General features: G+C 41.5%; 1 protein-coding gene across 4 annotated transcripts; it reads right to left on the bottom strand.

Moving 5' to 3' along the window:
- Nucleotides 1–1473: 1473 nt before the first annotated feature.
- LOC121549958 (cAMP-responsive element modulator) lies at nt 1474–17577 on the bottom strand. 4 transcript variants are annotated; one of them, XM_041861979.1, is made up of 7 exons: nt 17442–17577; nt 16646–16721; nt 16400–16500; nt 16182–16306; nt 12599–12787; nt 4011–4167; nt 1474–2412 (listed from the first exon to the last, which is right to left on the bottom strand). In XM_041861979.1, exons 2-7 carry the CDS (start codon nt 16709–16711, stop codon nt 2265–2267), a joined length of 786 nt encoding a protein of 261 aa, XP_041717913.1. In that variant the 5' UTR covers nt 16712–16721; nt 17442–17577; the 3' UTR covers nt 1474–2264. The 4 variants fall into 4 exon arrangements, with proteins under 4 accessions (XP_041717913.1, XP_041717912.1, XP_041717914.1 ...); XM_041861978.1 differs by lacking the exon at nt 17442–17577 and adding an exon at nt 17247–17314; XM_041861980.1 differs by lacking the exon at nt 17442–17577 and adding an exon at nt 17247–17314 and having other exon boundaries at nt 2320–2828.
- Between the last annotated feature and the right edge of the window lie 721 nt (nt 17578–18298).

An 18298-nucleotide genomic window follows, 5' to 3' on the forward strand; every position in this document is an offset into this window, starting at 1 on the left:
AGATGATGTTTGAATGGTCAATTAGTAGTTGTACATTTATCCACATGGTGGAAAAAGGATCTCAAATCAAACTCATGTGATGAGTAAAACAGTTTAGTTAGAGTGTGTACTGACTGTCCATTACATTTTTGTCATTTAGCAGACACTCTTATCCAGAGTGACTTAAAGGAGCAATTAGGGTTAAGTGCCTTGCTCAAGGGCATATCAACAGATTTTTCAGTTAGTCAGCTCAGGGATTCAAACCAGCTGCCTTCCAGTGACCGATCCAAAACTCTTAACCACTAGGCTACCTGCCACCCACTGTCCACTAGGGAGAGCAAGCATCTTACATGGAACATTCCAATGTTTTTTTTCTGCTCACAAAAGTAGTGCACTGGGCCTTTACTAGTCCTGTATTAGTGGACCGATATAACCGTCTGTAGCACAGCAATCCCCCCGTCCCATTTGGCTAGGGTTAGGGTGGAACTGAGATGTGGAAATGAAGCTTGGGTTTGGTTTAGCAGTTAGAGATGTGGTTGAAGCCAGGGTTTGGGTTGAACCGGGATGTGGACAGGAAGCTAGGGTTAGGGGGCTGGGCTGACCCTTCCTTTGCAGCAGGTTCAATAGCAGTATGTCTGTGGGTTATATGCACATCCCAAATGTAACTACCAGTGCCCGGCCAAAAAGAAAAGAAAGAAAAGCCTCCAAATGGTGCTGTATACGTTGGTGCATGAATACAGTAAAGCAAGCATTGGAGCAGCATTAGCCAAGTGCAGGCTTTTCTCAATAGATAGCCATTGCAGCAACACTACCTCCATTCTATCAAATCTGATTTATGGAGAAATTGCTTTGAAGCTTAAATATATCTATAGGGCTCAAACTTAACTTTTTCATTATAGAAGGTACTGGTGCTCACAACTTTAAAAAGTTAGAATCACCAAACAGTATAGGAGCACGAGAAACATATATTAGGTCGATCCTACCTTTGCAGCACATACCTGGACTAGCCTATCCAGCCCCTTTCCTGTCTCCCATAGGCCTACTGGGCAAGTTACAGGTTGTTAGCCAGCTAGGTAAAATGACTGGACAAGGTTGTTTGTTAAACAAATAGTTAGCAACCCGTGAGTAAGCTAATTTAAAATGGCCAGTGACATGGTTTATACAATTATCAAATTTGACCTGCGATTCTGTGATAGAAATAAAACAAATGTAGCTCCACTAATATTATAACTTTTGAACGGTTTGGGCTGGAGACGAGCAGTTTTCATTAATCATGGTTCACAGAAAAAATGGTCTCCAATGGGTTCAGGGACCAATAACAATGGGAATAAAACACAAAACATAATGTGATTGGTAAATGAGCACGGAGGGGAGCCCATTACTGCGTTAATATCATTTGTTACTGCAACTCTAGCATTAAAGTGGTTACTTTGAGCAATATGATAACTATTTCAAGGTCAATTAAGTAAAATATAAAGAAATCACACAAAAAAATAGATTTTTAATGCTGTGTAAAACATTTTATTTGAGAATCAAATTGATATCAAAGCATTATAAGGAGTTTTTCACTTACAAAACAATATACTTGAATTTGAACAATAGTGCAGATTAGAGAAATACATTCAAGAAGGGTCATGGGTTATTTTAGCTGAATTGTTTTAGACAAACTTTTAACAACATTACAAACACATGAACTTTGAACAAAAGCTATTATGGTCACGGCAGGTTTGTGCTCTGTGACATAAGGGTATATATTAATTTACATTCAACCAATACAATGTCTCTTCATGAAGATTAAATACAAAAATGTAAAACAAAAAACCACTGTGCATGAAGAATTTAAGATTTCTAACAATAAAAAACAACAACTAAATAAATAGTAATGAAATAGTACAATAAACTTTTTATTTGTATTTTTTATCCCTCATATACAGTACATATATGCTGGTTAGTTTCTTTGTAAAAGGTAACTTAAGATAGAGCACTCTCTATGCAAGCCCTAGTCTCTGCAAAATAATGCCTATACATTGCTATAATGTGCAGGCCTGGGACTCCACATGTCATTCAAGATAAACCTCTGGGAGCATTTTGTCTGATAAATCTTCAAATAACAGATCTTCAATAAGAATTTTAAAAACAATTTAAAACCATAGGCATTGTGTTTTGACATGGCATATGTTATTTAAAATAAACATATTACTGTGGAATGCTATGTACAGTAGCTGGTTATGATAGGCATAAATTGCATGTCTCTACAGGGCATGTATGTACAATATGCTGTACTGTTACTGACTTGACTTAATTCCATAAATTTCCTTAAAGTAGTTTAGCTCGTCCATGAGCTTCTTGTTCTGGGCCTCCAGCATGGTGAGGCGAGTCTCCAGACATCGAATATACTCTCTCTTCCTCCGCCGGCACTCTTTGGCTGCTTGCCTGCAACAAGCAAAAGCAACAGGGGCACCTCATAATACTCACTGTACTCGCTCCACAACTGGCCAGATACTGTAAGTGCTGTATGACGACAGTAGGAAACATGTCTTCTAAACAAGTGGATCGGGAAACGCGCTGAATGTTTTTTTTGCATATTTTGGTGTGTAAGAGCAGATGCTGGACATCAAATGAAAGCGGATTCTCCAAGATACCCTTACAGTTATCCGGAAACTGTTACTGCGGCGCACACCCTCAAGCCTTTAGCAGTCTGTGGTCATTCAACTTTGTGGCAATATATGTCTTTAAGAGCTTTTAGTTCCTCAATGAGAGTCCTGTTTTGATTTTCGAGCAGAGCCACCCGATTCTCAATACATTTTACATATTCCTTCTTCTTCCGGCGACACTCGCGGGCAGCCTCCCTGGAAGCAACAACACACAGCCTCCGTGAAAAGACTGGTAGCTACAGACAGATATCAAGGCCATACGTCCATAACAAGAAAGGCTTACATCCAGTATTTTCACAATCACTCACAATAAGTTTCAGTCAAGACTGATAATGGTAACGAACATAAGCAATAACACCACCACAGAGTGATTGATTAGGCATTTTACCTAAATCAACATGCAGGAGACTACATTTGCCTGTGCAAAATCGTGACATAATACATGCAATAGCAGAGTGTAAATGTCAACAAAAAAGATAGCTTTTAGTGACAAACATTCAGGTGAAAGCACGACAAAGCACAAAAATGCACAACAGCAATCCAATGTCAAAGTACAACAAGCATGTCAGTGTGTGTTCTGAGGCAAATGGTGTCATTCAAAAAAGGCAGGCCAAGAATGGGTGATTGGACACCGAACCCAGGCGGTAGAATGCAGATGTAGTATACAGCACATGCATGTTAATTAGTAGCATTAATGAATGAAAAAAACATGTTATTAGCATTTTGATGATGATCTGTCCCATCATGCTTAGCCAACATTCTCATGCAGGACCCGCCTTGATCATAAGGCTGTGGTTTAGTACCCACATGAAAAAATATTGGAATGTTTTTGCGGACTTTCCTGTAGTATTCACCGTAGTGTTTTTGTACTGTAGTATACTGTAGTATTTACTGTAGTGTTTTATTATCTTTTACATACAAGTGAGGGACTTTCTCCTTGAGGAAACCTACTGGAGAAATACTAAAAGAGAAATGTTCCAAAACCAGTACATCGGTTTCTCTAACCATAGGTAACACAATACATGGTCTATAATTGGCATGTAGGTTTCTCACTTACGGGTGGCACAAATTGGGATATGGGGGAGGGGAATGGGCAAATTAAATAAAAAATAAAAAATATATTGTTTTTGTGGACTGTAGTGTTTTTGCTGACATTTCTGTATTATTTACTACAGGGTTTTTTGGTGGATAATACCGTAGTATTTACTATAGTATTCTACAGTATACTACAAAAATATATACTAAGTACTACACATGATCGAGGGATACTACAGTGTGTAGTATAGTATTCTACAGTATACTACATAATTCTATAGTAAGTACTGTAGTATTCTATAGTAAACTGTAGTATTTTTTTAAAATGTGGGTGTAGTCTACCTGTTCTTCATGAGGCGGAGTTGTCTCTTGCGTGTGGTCTCGTCAGCCATGAGTGGGGGGCTGTGCAGGGAGCCTGGGGAGCTGGCCATCACAACGCCCTGGGGCAGGCTGGAGGTGGGAGTGCAAATCTGGTAGCCTGACATGTCACCAGTGGAAGCTGGCAGAAACACAGAAATACACAGACAGGCAAGGAGTCAGTGTGATGGGGAACACTTCTTAGAGCACTACCATGTGTATTAGCTGCTAACTTGCTGAATAAGGCATCCACCACCTTAAAAGTACAGAAAGGTAAGTAGTCTAATTAATTCACACAGTGACTAAAAGGTATGGAAGTATACATCGGTGGATTACGCAATAAGGTTCTGATGTCATCCGATTCCTAGGGTTGTGAGTGGTTACGTGAGAGAGAATATGATCGCTACACAGACAGGCTCTACAGAGAGCAGAACAAAATAAAATGCCTAGGAATTTGACATTCCTACATTCACTTCAACATGTTAGTTTAAATTTGTGCAGAATTCCATCCAAAATCAGTCAGAGAACAAAGAACATTGTTTTGTAGAAGAAAACTATTTGATGAAGCACTGAGAGAGAGTGTTATTGCCACATCTATGTCCAGTAGCCTACTTCTCCTTAAATAAACCTTATCTGTGCCATTGGAGCTGCCTGTATATCATTGAATATGGTGATTCATTTGGTAACGTCTTGCTCTCGCAAAAGGAACTGCCTGTAATCACAGCATGACTGGGACTGACGTCAATGTCCATCTTATTCGCCGGTTAGCATTTACATTTCCCTGCTGGGGTCCAGTTCCAGGAAAACTAGTGACGTCAGCCACTGTGTGTGTGTGTGCGCTTTGAGTGGGCAGGAAAGCATTTCACAGAGAGGGAGAGGAGAAGAGAGGGAGGGGGGATGGACGGACGGAGCGCACAGGGAAACACAAAATATTCCAATCGTATTCAGCGTGTTGCAATCAGCTTTTTCTTTCACAAGAAGACTGATATTTCCGAGGCTGTTTTGCAGTTTTACAAAAGACAAACCAAGACATTCAAGGATAATATAATGCTAAATTACATGGAATTCTAATGTATTTGTTTTGACAATAAAACAAATCCTAAGCAATACAACAACTGTGTTATATCTCTCAGGATATCAACACATGTTCAATACCTTTATTACTTCATGGTGAGTTCAATACCTTTATGACTTTATAGTACGTTTTCTTTCAATTTTATTAGCTAATGTCTGTAGACAACTGTGATATTATTATCATACAATAACAATCTTCTACAGTTAAGAGTCAAAATTAATAATTAATCCAAAAAGCAGAGGCTACGCAGGCTGTACAGTATTAGTGTAGCACAAAGACAGAGGAGTTCCTTCACAGTTACCATTTTCTCTTTAACTTTCTCATCAAGCTTTCGAGTGGCGCAGCGGTCTAAGGCACTGCATGTCAGTACAAGAGGCATCACTACAGACCCTGGTTCAATCCCAGGCTGTATCACATCTGGCCGTGATTGGGAGTCCCATAGGGAAGCGCACAGTTGTCCAGGTTAGGGGAGGGTTTGGCTGTGGTAGGCTGTCATTGTAAATGAAAATGTGTTCTTAACTGACTTGTCTAGTTACATAAAAAAGTAAAAGATTAAAGTTAACATACCTGACTCATCCGCAGCAACAGCCATATCTGTTCTTAAGAGGTCCAAATGCAGCTCTCTAACTGAAATGCTTCCAAAACCACCAGCTATGTGTGCAATCACAATTAAGGGCATTGACATCACTATGACATCATTGGCTTCCTGATGTCAATGATGACATGCATTGATCTATGAGTCCTCCCCCTCCACTGGTATTTATTGCTTTTGTGTTTTTTTTGGCCTATGAAAGGTTTAAATTGCTTCTCAAATGTGTTAATCTCAACAACAACAAAAGCATTTTTAAAGGAGATTATTTGTATGTCTTTTTAAAACATTGAATTGGGTATTGGGTGTGAATTATATAATACACTAACCGAAACAATATATACTGACAAAAACATATATGACAGCACTCTACTTAATACTACTTAAATACTTAATAAACTGCTGTAAACATAATTTCTGCACAATGTGATTTCTATGTAATGCTCAAATCATGACATTCCAGTTGAGTGACTTTTAGTTTTTTTCTCACTTAATTTGAAGTGTCCAAGCTTTAATAATAATAATTTATTACATTTTTAAACCACTTTTCATTATACAGAATAATTTTTACCAAATAGAAAAATAAATGGGCACAACTAGACAGGGCAACTGACACAAAGAACCCAGCGGACACCACAAGGGACAAGGATACCAAGGAGCACAGCTATCAACAGAAAGCCTTCCTAAAGAGAAAGGTCTTTAGGCCAATTTTAAAGGAGTCTAGAGTTTATTGTGCTTTCAAGGGGGTCCAGTAGAGCATTCCAGAGGTTTGGGGTGGTCGAGCTGAATGCCCGATCCTCCAAGTAGCGGAACTTGGTCCTGGGGGCGTGGAAGAGCAGGCTATCGCTTGACCTGAGGGTGCAGGTGGGGTTATGGAGGGAAAGCAGTTCTTTGAGATAAGGAGGAGCACTGCCACGAATACACTAGAAAGTCAGCAGGAGGGTTTTGAATTCAATCCGGAATGAGACGGGTGCCAGTGCAGAGATGCCAGGATGGGGGTGATGTGATGGTGTTTCTGCACTCTCTTCAAGATCCTGGCAGCGCTGTTCTGGATGTATTGGCGCTTCTGGAGACTCCTGCCAGGGATCATGATGAAGAGTACTTTACAGTAGTACAGCCTTGAGGACTACTTTAAAGGTCCAGTGCAGTCAAAAATGTGATTTTCCTGGGTTTTATATATATTTCCACACTTTGAGGTTGGAATAATACTGTGAAATTGTGAAAATTATGATAATGTCCTTTTAGTGTAAGGGCTGTTTTAAAATATTTTCTGCCTGTTTTGGTGGGTTTTGGCCTTCCATGGTGACATCACCATGTGGAAGATTAGTCAATAAGAAAGAGTTCCAAACCACTCTGGCAATAGCAGCTAATGTTCAGTTTTCCCCTCCCCACTCAGACCACTCCACAGGAGGTTGGTGGCACCTTAATTGGGGAGGACGGGCTAGTGGTAATGGCTGGAGCGGAATTAGTGGAATGGTATCAAATACATCAAACACATGGTTTCCACGTGTTTGATGCCATTCCATTAACTCCATTCCAGCCGTCCTCCCCTCAGCAGCCTCCACTGGACCACTCCCAGACAGTCCTAGAAAAATTATTGCTTGAGAAGCTATTTTTGTTTCTTTTTTTCCATTTCAATTGTTGCTATTAATGTTTTTTGTTGTTGTTGTTGAAAACAATCACAGTAAGGTAATTAATTGCTACCCATAAATTATTTGATTTAGAAATAAAAACAGCTGCATTGGACCTTTAATAACAGCTGGTTAGTGTTTTTTTTGCAGTGGTGGCAAGGGTCGTATAGGCCTACAATTTTTTGGGGTTGAACAACTGTGATTTGGGTTGAACGACTGTAAGAGGGTCAGTTCCGGTGACATTTTAAAAGGACATTCTACTCCAAAATGAATGAAAATTAAATGATGCTGACAACATCTCAAATATAATTTCAGAATTAAGGCCAATCACATATTTGTCCATATAACAGAAAGGTGTGCTATTCCGCAATAAGCATGATCCCCTGTAGCCCAACTGATGCAGCATAGTCAGTGGCTATAAATAAATAGGCTGAAGCAGAAGGTTTTCCATCTGCATTTACCCCATTGGGCAAATCATTACCTGGTCTTAGATCACAAACAGTAATCTTTAAAACCCCCTGGAGGTCACCCCTATAGAATTAGGCATTAGAATACCAGAATGGACATGAACCTTCTTATGGTGGGAGAAAGGTAAGCCGTTTTGGTCAAGGAGTTGGTCAACCATGGTTTGCCAGTTCTGTGATAAGACAATGTGCAAAATAATTAATTTGAAGAATTTATCTGCACTGTATGTTTGTTAGCTAGCTAGCCAGCCAGTTTTAGAGGTATGATTCCATTAAATGTTTCAATTAACTGCTAATATACCAACATTCCATTCAAACAATAGAAGCGGTAAAAGGTTCAATGAAACTCGACCAAAACAATGTAAATGGATTGAAAAGTGTGGAGGGAAAATGCTGTAGGGGTAAGATCCCTAATCTCGTCATTGCCGCCCAGTAAAATTAGCCCACATTTAGGTATTGTTATATGTGTATTTCACACTATGTTGAGGTAAAAATTGGAGTATATTGCTTGTATGGATGTCAACCCCAATACATGTTCATGTCATCATTATCAATCAACTGCATTACAGTTAAAAACGACTTTGTCTACCACCACCAATTTCTGTATGCTAGCTATGCTACCAGTTTATATACGAACAGGAGTTAGCATTTAGCAGTCACTTCTTCTAAACCTGAAAAGGGACAACTTCTAAATGTCATGCAGCGAAACCTGCCAAATACACTTAGTGTTTCCATGACATAGACTGACCAGGTGAAAGCTATGATCCCTTATTGATGTCATTTGTTAAATCCACTTCAATCAGTGTATATGAAGGGGAGTATAGGTCGGGGTGCCTTGTAAGGATCCGACGGCGAGCGAGTAAACTGCCTCTCCCATCAATACTATTAGCCAACGTTCAATCTTTTGAGAATAAAATTGACGATTTAAGATTACGGTTATCCTACCAACGGGACATTAAAAACTGTAATATCTTATGTTTCACGGAGTCGTGGCTGAACGACAACAATGATACCATTCAGCTAGCAGGCTACACGCTACATCGGCAGGACAGAACGGCTGGCTCCGGTAAGACAAAGGGTGGCGGTCTCTGTATATTTGTAAACAACAGCTGGTGTACAAAATCAAATACTAAGGAAGTCTCGAGGTTTTGCTCGCCTGAGGTAGAGTATCTTATGATAAGCTGTAGACCACACTATTTACCAAGAGAGTTTTCAGCTATATTTTTCATAGCTGTCTATTTACCACCACAAACCAATGCTGGCATTAAGATTGCACTGAATGAGTTGTACAAGGCCATTAATCAACAGGAAAACGCTCATCCAGATGCAGCGCTCCTAGTGGCCGGGGACTTTAATGCAGGGAAACTTAAATCCGTTCTACCTAATTTCTACCAGCATGTCAAATGTGCAACCAGAGGGAAAAAAACTCTAGACCACCTTTACTCCACACACAGAGACGCATACAAAGCTCTCCCTCGCCCTCCATTTGGCAAATCTGACCATAACTCTATCCTCCTGATTCCTGCTTATAAGCAAAAACTGAAGCAGGAAGCACCAGTGATTCGGTTAATAAAAAAGTGGTCAGATGACGCAGATGCCAAGCTACAGGACTGTTTTGCTAGCACAGACTGGAACATGTTCCGGGATTCTTCAGACAGCATTGAGGAGTACACCACATCAGTCACTGGCTTCATCAATAAGTGCATCGATGATGTCGTCCCCACAGTGACCGTACGTACATACCCCAACCAGAAGCCATGGATTACAGGCAACATCCGCACTGAGCTAAAGGGTAGAGCTGCCGCTTTCAAGGAACGGGACTCTAACCCGGAAGCTTATAAGAAATCCCGCTATGACCTCCGACGAACCATCAAACAGGCAAAGAGTCAATACAGGTCTAAGATTGAATCATACTACACTGGCTCTGACGCTCGTCGGATGTGGCAGGGCTTGAAAACTATTACAGACTACAAAGGGAAGCACAGCCGCGAGCTGCCCAGTGACACAAGCCTACCAGACGAGCTAAACCACTTCTATGCTCGCTCGAGGCAAGCAACACTGAAGCATGCATGAGAGCACCAGCTGTTCCCGGACGACTATGTGATCACGCTCTCCGTAGCCGATGTGAGTAAGACTTTTAAGCAAGTCAACATTCACAAGGCCGCTGGGCCAGACGGATTACCAGGGCGTGTACTCCGAGCATGTGCTGACCAACTGGCAAGTGTCTTCACTGACATTTTCAACATGTCCCTGACCGAGTCTGTAATACCAACATGTTTCAAGCAGACCACCATAGTCCCCGTGCCCAAGAACTCTAAGATAACCTGCCTAAATGACTACCGACCCGTGGCACTGACGTCTGTAGCCATGAAGTGCTTTGAAAGACTGGTCATGGCTCACATCAACAGTATAATCCCAGAAACCCTAGACCCACTCCAATTTGCATACCGCCCCAACAGATCCACAGATGATGCAATCTCTATCGCACTCCACACTGCCCTTTCCCACCTGGACAAGAGGAACACCTACGTGAGAATGCTATTCATTGACTACAGCTCAGCATTCAACACCATAGTGCCCTCTAAGCTCATCACTAAGCTAAGGATCCTGGGACTAAACACCTCCCTCTGCAACTGGATCCTGGACTTCCTGACGGGCCGCCCCAGGTGGTAAGGGTAGGTAACAACACATCTGCCACACTGATCCTCAACACGGGGGCCCCTCAGGGGTGCGTGCTCAGTCCCCTCCTGTACTCTCTGTTCACCCATGACTGCATGGCCAGGCACGACTCCAACACCATCATTAAGTTTGCCGACGACACAACAGTGGTAGGCCTGATCACCGACAACGATGAGACAGCCTATAGGGAGGAGGTCAGAGATCTGGCCGTGTGGTGCCAGGACAACAACCTCTCCCTCAACGTGACCAAGACAAAGGAGATGATTGTGGACTACAGGAAAAAAAGAGGACTGAGCACGCCCCCATTCTCATCGACGGGGCTGTAGTGGAACAGGTTGAGAGCTTCAAGTTCCTTGGTGTCCACATCACCAACGAACTATCATGGTCCAAGCACACCAAGACAGTCGTGAAGAGGGCACGACAAAGCCTATTCCCCCTCAGGAGACTAAAAAGATTTGGCATGGGTCCTCAGATCCTCAAAAAATTCTACAGCTGCACCATCGAGAGCATCCTGACTGGTTGCATCACCGCCTGGTATGGCAACTGCTTGGCCTCTGACCGCAAGGCACTACAGAGGGTAGTGCGTACGGCCCAGTACATCACTGGGGCAAAGCTCCCTGCCATCCAAGACCTCTATACCAGGCGGTGTCAGAGGAAGGCCCTCAAAATTGTCAAAGACTCCAGCCACCCTAGTCATAGACTGTTCTCTCTGCTACCGCACGGCAAGCGGTACCGGAGTGCCAAGTCTAGGTCCAAAAGACTTCTCAACAGCTTCTACCCACAAGCCATAAGACTCCTGAACAGCTAATCATGGCTACCCGGACTATTTGCACTGCCCCCCCACCCCATCCTTTTTACGCTGCTGCTACTCTGTTAAGTATTTATGCATAGTCACTTTAACTCTACCCACATGTACATATTACCTCAACTACCTCAACTAGCCGGTGCCCCCGCACATTGACTCTGCACCGTTACCCCCCTGTATATATAGCCTCCCTACTGTCACTTTATTTTACTTCTGCTCTTTGTTTTTCTCAACACTTTATTTTTTTTTTTTTTTTTTTTTTTTTTTTTTTTTTGTTGTTTTATTCTTACTTTTTTTGTTTAAAATAAACGCACTGTTGGTTAAGGGCTGTAAGTAAGCATTTCACTGTAATGTCTGCACTTGTTGTATTCGGCGCATGTGACCAATAAAATTTGATTTGATTTGATTTGATTTGATTTGAGGAGACAGGTTAAAGAAGGATTTTTAAGCCTTGAGACAATTGAGACATGGATTGTGTATGTGTGTCATTCAGAGGGTGAATGGGCAAGACAAAATATTTAAGTGCCTTTGAACGGGGTATGGTAGTAGGTGCCAGGTGCACCGGTTTGTGTCAAGAACTGCAACACTGCTGGGTTTTTCGCACTCAACAGTTTCCCATGTTTATCAAAAATGGTGCACCACCCAAAGGACATCCAGCCAACTTGACACAACTATGGGAAGCACTGGAGTCAACATGGGCCAGCATTCCTGTGGAACGCTTTTGACACCTTGTAGAATCTGAGGGCCAAATGGGTGGGGTGCAACTCAATATTAGGAAGGTGTTCTTAATGTTTTGTACACTCAGTGTATATCCAAATCAAACTTTAGTAACCACATTGTGAGCTTGTTACAATACATCAATCATGACGGATTTCACGAATATCCACTTTGTTAGATCAGATTTGTTGAATGTCCCCCAATCCAGCATCTTTCTATCCCCCACGGTCTGTGTTCCATTGACCTCTTTAACCGCATCTATGCAGTCAATCCACAGCCATACACTGGCTGAAATCAGTAGATGATAGGACTTGGACAAGTTGTAAATGCAACAAGTACTGATATTGTATCATATAACAGCACTCTTAGCTTTCCAAGAAAACAAAAATTGAGACATTTATGGTCTGTTGACATATATTTTAGAGGCTTTATGACATAGCCCTTCTAGTAATTTAATAGGATTATTTTATTATTTTTATAAACTGATTTTGCTGTTGGTCTGGCTCTCATTTGGATCATAGGTGCCGAGTCTCGGCCCAATTTAACCCCTGCTAATAATCCAATCTAATCCATTTGATGGCAGACCTTAATGGTGAGGGAATGGAGCATTTACCTTTTACCATCACCTTATTGCCTTGCATATAGAACTGCTGAGTGCCATCTCCTGACTGTTGGGAATACTGGACGATGGCTGCAGCAGACTGGGGGTTTCCAGAGTTGGACATGGTCAGAGGCTGCAGGCCCTGTAGACCCCTAGGTAGAGCACTGGTCAGCTGGATGGCACCATCCTGAGTAAAGGTAACTGAGGACAACAAACGAATAGGGGTTATATTGGGCCGGGGCCTGCACTTACCCCATAGGTAATGATTCGTCCAATGAGGTAAATACAGATCGGCAACCATCTGCTTCAGCTTATTTATTTATAGCCAGTGACTACGCTGCATCAGTTGGGCTACTAAAGGTGATCATGCTTATTGCTAAATAGCACACCACACTACCCTTTCCCACCTGGACAAAATGAACACCTACGTGAGAATGCTGTTTATTGACTACAGCTCAGCATTCAACACCATAGTGCCCTCCAAGCTTATCACTAAGCTAAGGACCCTGGGATTAAACACCTCCCTCTGCGATTGGATACTGAACTTTCTGAAGGCCGCCTGCAGGTGGTGAGTGTAGGCAACAACACATCCACCATGCTGACCCTCAACATGGGTGGCCCTCAGGGGTGTGTGCTTAGCCCCCTTCTGTACTCCCTATTTACCCACGACTGCATGGCCGCAAAACGACTCCAACATCATCATTAAGTTTGCTGACGACACGATGGTGGTACGCCTGAACACTGACGACGATGAGACAGCCTACAGGGAGGTCAGAGACCTGCCAGTGTGGTACCAGGACAACAACCTCTCCCTTAACGTCAGCACGACAAAGGAGCTGATAGTGGACTACAGGAAACAGAGGGCCGAGTACGCCCCCATTCACATCGACAGGGCTATAGTGGAGACGGTTGAGAGCTTCAAGTTCTTCGGTGTCCATATCACTAAGGACCAATTATGGTCCAAAACTGTACTGGAGTGCCAAGTCTGGGAACAAAAGGCTCCTGAACAGCTTCTACCCCAAAGCAATAAGACTGCTGAGAGTTAATTAAACAGCTACCCGGACTTTCTGCTTTTCACCCCCTACCTACATGTACATAGTACTTCAATCAATCACCTAATCAAACCTACATGTACAGTGGGGAAAAAAAGTATTTAGTCAGCCACCAATTGTGCAAGTTCTCCCACTTAAAAAGATGAGAGAGGCCTGTAATTTTCATCATAGGTACACGTCAACTATGACAGACAAAATGAGGAAAAAAAATCCTGAAAATCCCATTGTAGGATTTTTTATGAATTTATATGCAAATTATGGTGGAAAATAAGTATTTGGTCAATAACAAAAGTTTCTCAATACTTTGTTATATACCCTTTGTTGGCAATGACACAGGTCAAACGTTTTCTGTAAGTCTTCACAAGGTTTTCACACACTGTTGCTGGAATTTTGGCCCATTCCTCCATGCAGATCTCCTCTAGAGCAGTGATGTTTTGGGGCTGTCACTGGGCAACACGGACTTTCAACTCCCTCCAAAGATTTTCTATGGGGTTGAGATCTGGAGACTGGCTAGGCCACTCCAGGACCTTGAAATGCTTCTTACGAAGCCACTCCTTCGTTGCCCGGGCGGTGTGTTTGGGATCATTGTCATGCTGAAAGACCCAGCCACGTTTCATCTTCAATGCCCTTGCTGATGGAAGGAGGTTTTCACTCAAAATCTCACGATACATGGCCCCATTCATTCTTTCCTTTACACGGATCAGTCGTCCTGGTCCCTTTGCAGAAAAACAGCCCCAAAGCATGATGTTTCCACCCCCATGCTTCACAGTAGGTATGGTGTTCTTTGGATGCAACTCAGCATTCTTTGTCCTCCAAACATGACGAGTTGAGTTTTTACCAAAAAGTTATATTTTGGTTTCATCTGACCATATGACATTCTCCCAATCCTCTTCTGGATCATCCAAATACACTCTAGCAAACTTCAGACGGGCCTGGACATGTACTGGCTTAAGCAGGGGGACACGTCTGGCACTGCAGGATTTGAGTCCCTGGCGGCGTAGTGTGTTACTGATGGTAGGCTTTGTTACTTTGGTCCCAGCTCTCTGCAGGTCATTCACTAGGTCCCCCCGTGTGGTTCTGGGAGCTTTGCTCACCGTTCTTGTGATCATTTTGACCCCACGGGGTGAGATCTTGCGTGGAGCCCCAGATCGAGGGAGATTATCAGTGGTCTTGTATGTCTTCCATTTCCTAATAATTACTCCCACAGTTGATTTCTTCAAACCAAGAGCTGTCAAAGGACACCAGAAACAAAATTGTAGACCTGCACCAGGCTGGGAAGACTGAATCTGCAGATTCAGTCTTCCCAGCCTGTGCAGGTCTACCATTTTGTTTCTGGTGTCCTTTGACAGCTCTTTGGTCTTGGCCATAGTGGAGTTTGGAGTGTGACTGTTTGAGGTTGTGGACAGGTGTCTTTTATACTGATAACAAGTTCAAACAGGTGCCATTAATACAGGTAACGAGTGGAGGACAGAGGAGCCTCTTAAAGAAGAAGTTACATGTCTGTGAGAGCCAGAAATCTTGCTTGTTTGTAGGTGACCAAATACTTATTTTCCACCATAATTTGCAAATAAATTCATTAAAAATCCTACAATGTGAATTTCTGGATTTTTTTCCCTCATTTTGTCTGTCATAGTTGACGTGTACCTATGATGAAAAGTACAGGCCTCTCTCATCTTTTTAAGTGGGAGAACTTGCACAATTGGTGGCTGACTAAATACTTTTTATCCCCACTGTACATACAGTATTACCTCAATCAATCACCCCAACTACCTTGTACACCAGTACACTGACTCAGTACCAGTACTCCTTGCATATAGACTCGTTATTATTGTTTTATTGTGTTATTTTATTGTGTTACTATTTTCTTTTTATCTATTTGTAAATTTTCTTACTTTTAACTGCATTGTTGGGAATGGGCTCGTAAGTAAGCATTTCACGCTAAAGTCTACACTTGTTTTATTCGGCGCATGTGACAAACACAATTTGATTTCATTTGATATGGACCAATATGTTACTGAGCTTAATTATGGAGGGGGAAATTATATTTTAGATGTTGTCAGCGTAATTTTGTTTTCATTCATTTTGGAGTAGAATGTCCTTTTAGGAAGTCATCAGAACTTGCCTTCTCACAGCCATTCTACATTTTAAAAATGTAGGCCCCATGACCTTAACCAACACTGCAAAAAAAAAATCCAGGGAAAAAACTAAACAACCATTTATTTTTTTGTTGTTAAAGCTTGAACACTTTAAATTAAGTGAAAACTTTAGGCCTACATGTTTAAAAATGAAAAGTCACTCGACAGGAATGTCATCATTTGAGCATTACACAAATGCTATTTGGTTATGCAGAAATGGTGTAAACAGCTGCCAATTACATCAGTTTATTAATCAAGTGCCTGTAGTATGCTGTCTTGTCCTTTCACATCACTTTCACATAACCAAATCAACTATGGACTTTCAGAGACTGAGATGTGTCAAATACATCTGGATTTTTAAATAAACATATTTATTTTGGAACACATGTCCCTTCCAGCGAGACTTACTGAACTGGCCATGGTTTGTCTGATAAATAGAGGCTGGCATGCCGGGACCTGGTGGGACACTGCAAGGCGCTACCTCCTCTTTTATCTCTTCAACTTTTGGACCTGCTGGATCTGAAGACACTTTTCTGAGGAGAAAAACAAATGTGTAAAGATGACTGTGAAATAGATGTATTGCAGCTCTGTTACTCTACACTTTAATTTAAAGGAAATAAAAATACCTGTATGTCTGTCTTCTGAAGGGAAGCTCTCTCTTGTTGTGTGTGTTAGAAACATCTTCGTTTGAGTTTCTGTCCTCTGATTTTGCTCTTCTTGTTGCTACCTGGGAAATGAAATCTTCCATTAACAGTTGATCTGTCTGGCTACTATGCAAGTCAACAGCATCACAGTCATCTGGAAACAATGCTAACGGATGGACACCTGCAGATCATAACACTTTGAGGAATGTCTGTCTCCATTTTAAATACCTGTGCTAGTGATGATAGTGAACCACTGCTGCCCTGCTCCTGCATTTGACAGTCATAGCTTGCCATGATAATCGTCCTATAAAGAACAAAGAGGTGGGCAAATTAATGATTGGCTGATTAGTTGTCATACTACTGCCTCTACCAATTGCTACTGTGTTGGAACAAAACCTTGCACCGTGCAGCTGCACATCCTGGCTTTGGGTCACAAATGCCAGAACACTGTGTGCCAAAGAGTAACTACATTACAAACTCTTGGCTGTGACTGGGTGCTAGCAAGGTTCACAATAGTCAACCATATTGTTTCCACTTTCAAGCTATCCTGTCCGTTGGCATGCTCAAGGTGGTGGTGTGGTAGCTAAAGCTAGCAACCTAACGTTACCGTTAGGCCACTGGATGTTACATTATTAGATAGGTACAGTCGCTAGGTAAGTAACAAGCCAAATAAGCAGTAGTTAGCTATTTAGCTAACTTAGCTAGGTAGAAATCTGCAAGGAACTCAATGGTGTCCAAACCAAATTCGAAAAGTACTGCAAAAATAAATAACTTTAGCTAGCTGTGAACGGAGTCTAGATGAGTTTTTGGCTAATATGTGGCTAACTACCTCAAAATAATTGCAAAAAAATATCGCTGTCGATTAGAGTAAAATGGAAATTTTAACCGAATATATTTTAAAATCATAATGGTCGTACGCGCGCGATGCTTACAATTTAAACTGTTTTTGATTGGACAGAGCTAACTTTCTTCTTGGAACGTTTAACTCCTGCCGCCAAAACCCCATCCCAGTCAAAATGCTCACCCGATCTACCCTGTAGCACCCATTCAATGTTTAAAGATTTTGCACAAGCATCCATTCACATCGTCCAGATCTTGAGATTTGTCTGATCCGGAAGGCTCATCATCATTCAGGTCTGTGTTACTTTGTTACCACTTGTCCATAGCTACTGTAGCTAAGCCTACTACTTGTTGCAGAGTATCGATCAACACGTCAATTAATAAAAGTGAGTAGCGAGCGACATCTGGTGGTTTTAGGTCAGTAAATCTACCCCTTGTTTGGCCTACAGACAGACTTCCCACCAACACAACACTGCCAAAGACCTGTGAGAGATTGTTACATGATATTACAATTTATATCTAACTTTGAAACAAAAGTACATATAATGTAATTCAGTCTAATTGTCATTGAATGTTATTTATTTGCTATGAGTATGTTATGTTCATTTTCAACATTTTGGGCAGACAGGTCCTAAATTGTTAATGCATCTCTGGATCTCCCAATTAAATAAAAATGTTGCTCTAGGCAAATACATTACATTGATATAGTGTCAAATCAAATATGTATATATATTTCGTGAATGGTAATATGATATGAATAGAACCAAAATAATTAATTAATTATGCAATGAATACAGCCACATGTAAATTGCGCTGTATTCATGATACAGCACTGCCTCGCGTTCCTTATTGCTTTTATTAAACGGTTACCAACATATTAAAATAACAATGAATTACATATTTTCATTAAAACGTTTTGATGAGTCAATTCATACAATTTCATTCTTCCACCAGAAGAAATAGTCTGGACAAAAATCTGGTTGTTAGTTCTTCTGTAGCTCAGCTGGTAGAGCACAGCGCTTGTAACACCAAGGTAGTGGG

The sequence above is a fragment of the Coregonus clupeaformis genome, chromosome 23 (genome assembly GCF_020615455.1).
Source record: "Coregonus clupeaformis isolate EN_2021a chromosome 23, ASM2061545v1, whole genome shotgun sequence".
NCBI classification, from domain to species: Eukaryota; Metazoa; Chordata; class Actinopteri; order Salmoniformes; family Salmonidae; genus Coregonus; species Coregonus clupeaformis.

Bases quoted from the DNA above. Each gene is read 5' to 3' on its own strand.
- LOC121549958 (XM_041861979.1), bottom strand. From the start codon at position 16,711: ATGGCAAGCTATGACTGTCAAATGCAGGAGCAGGGCAGCAGTGGTTCA. The intron at 16,307-16,399 runs GTATTTTTATTT...TTTTCTCCTCAG, and splicing joins TTCAGAAGACAGACATACAG to AAAAGTGTCTTCAGATCCAG. The intron at 2,413-4,010 runs GTAGACTACACC...TGCTTGTTGCAG, and splicing joins CTCCGCCTCATGAAGAACAG to GCAAGCAGCCAAAGAGTGCC.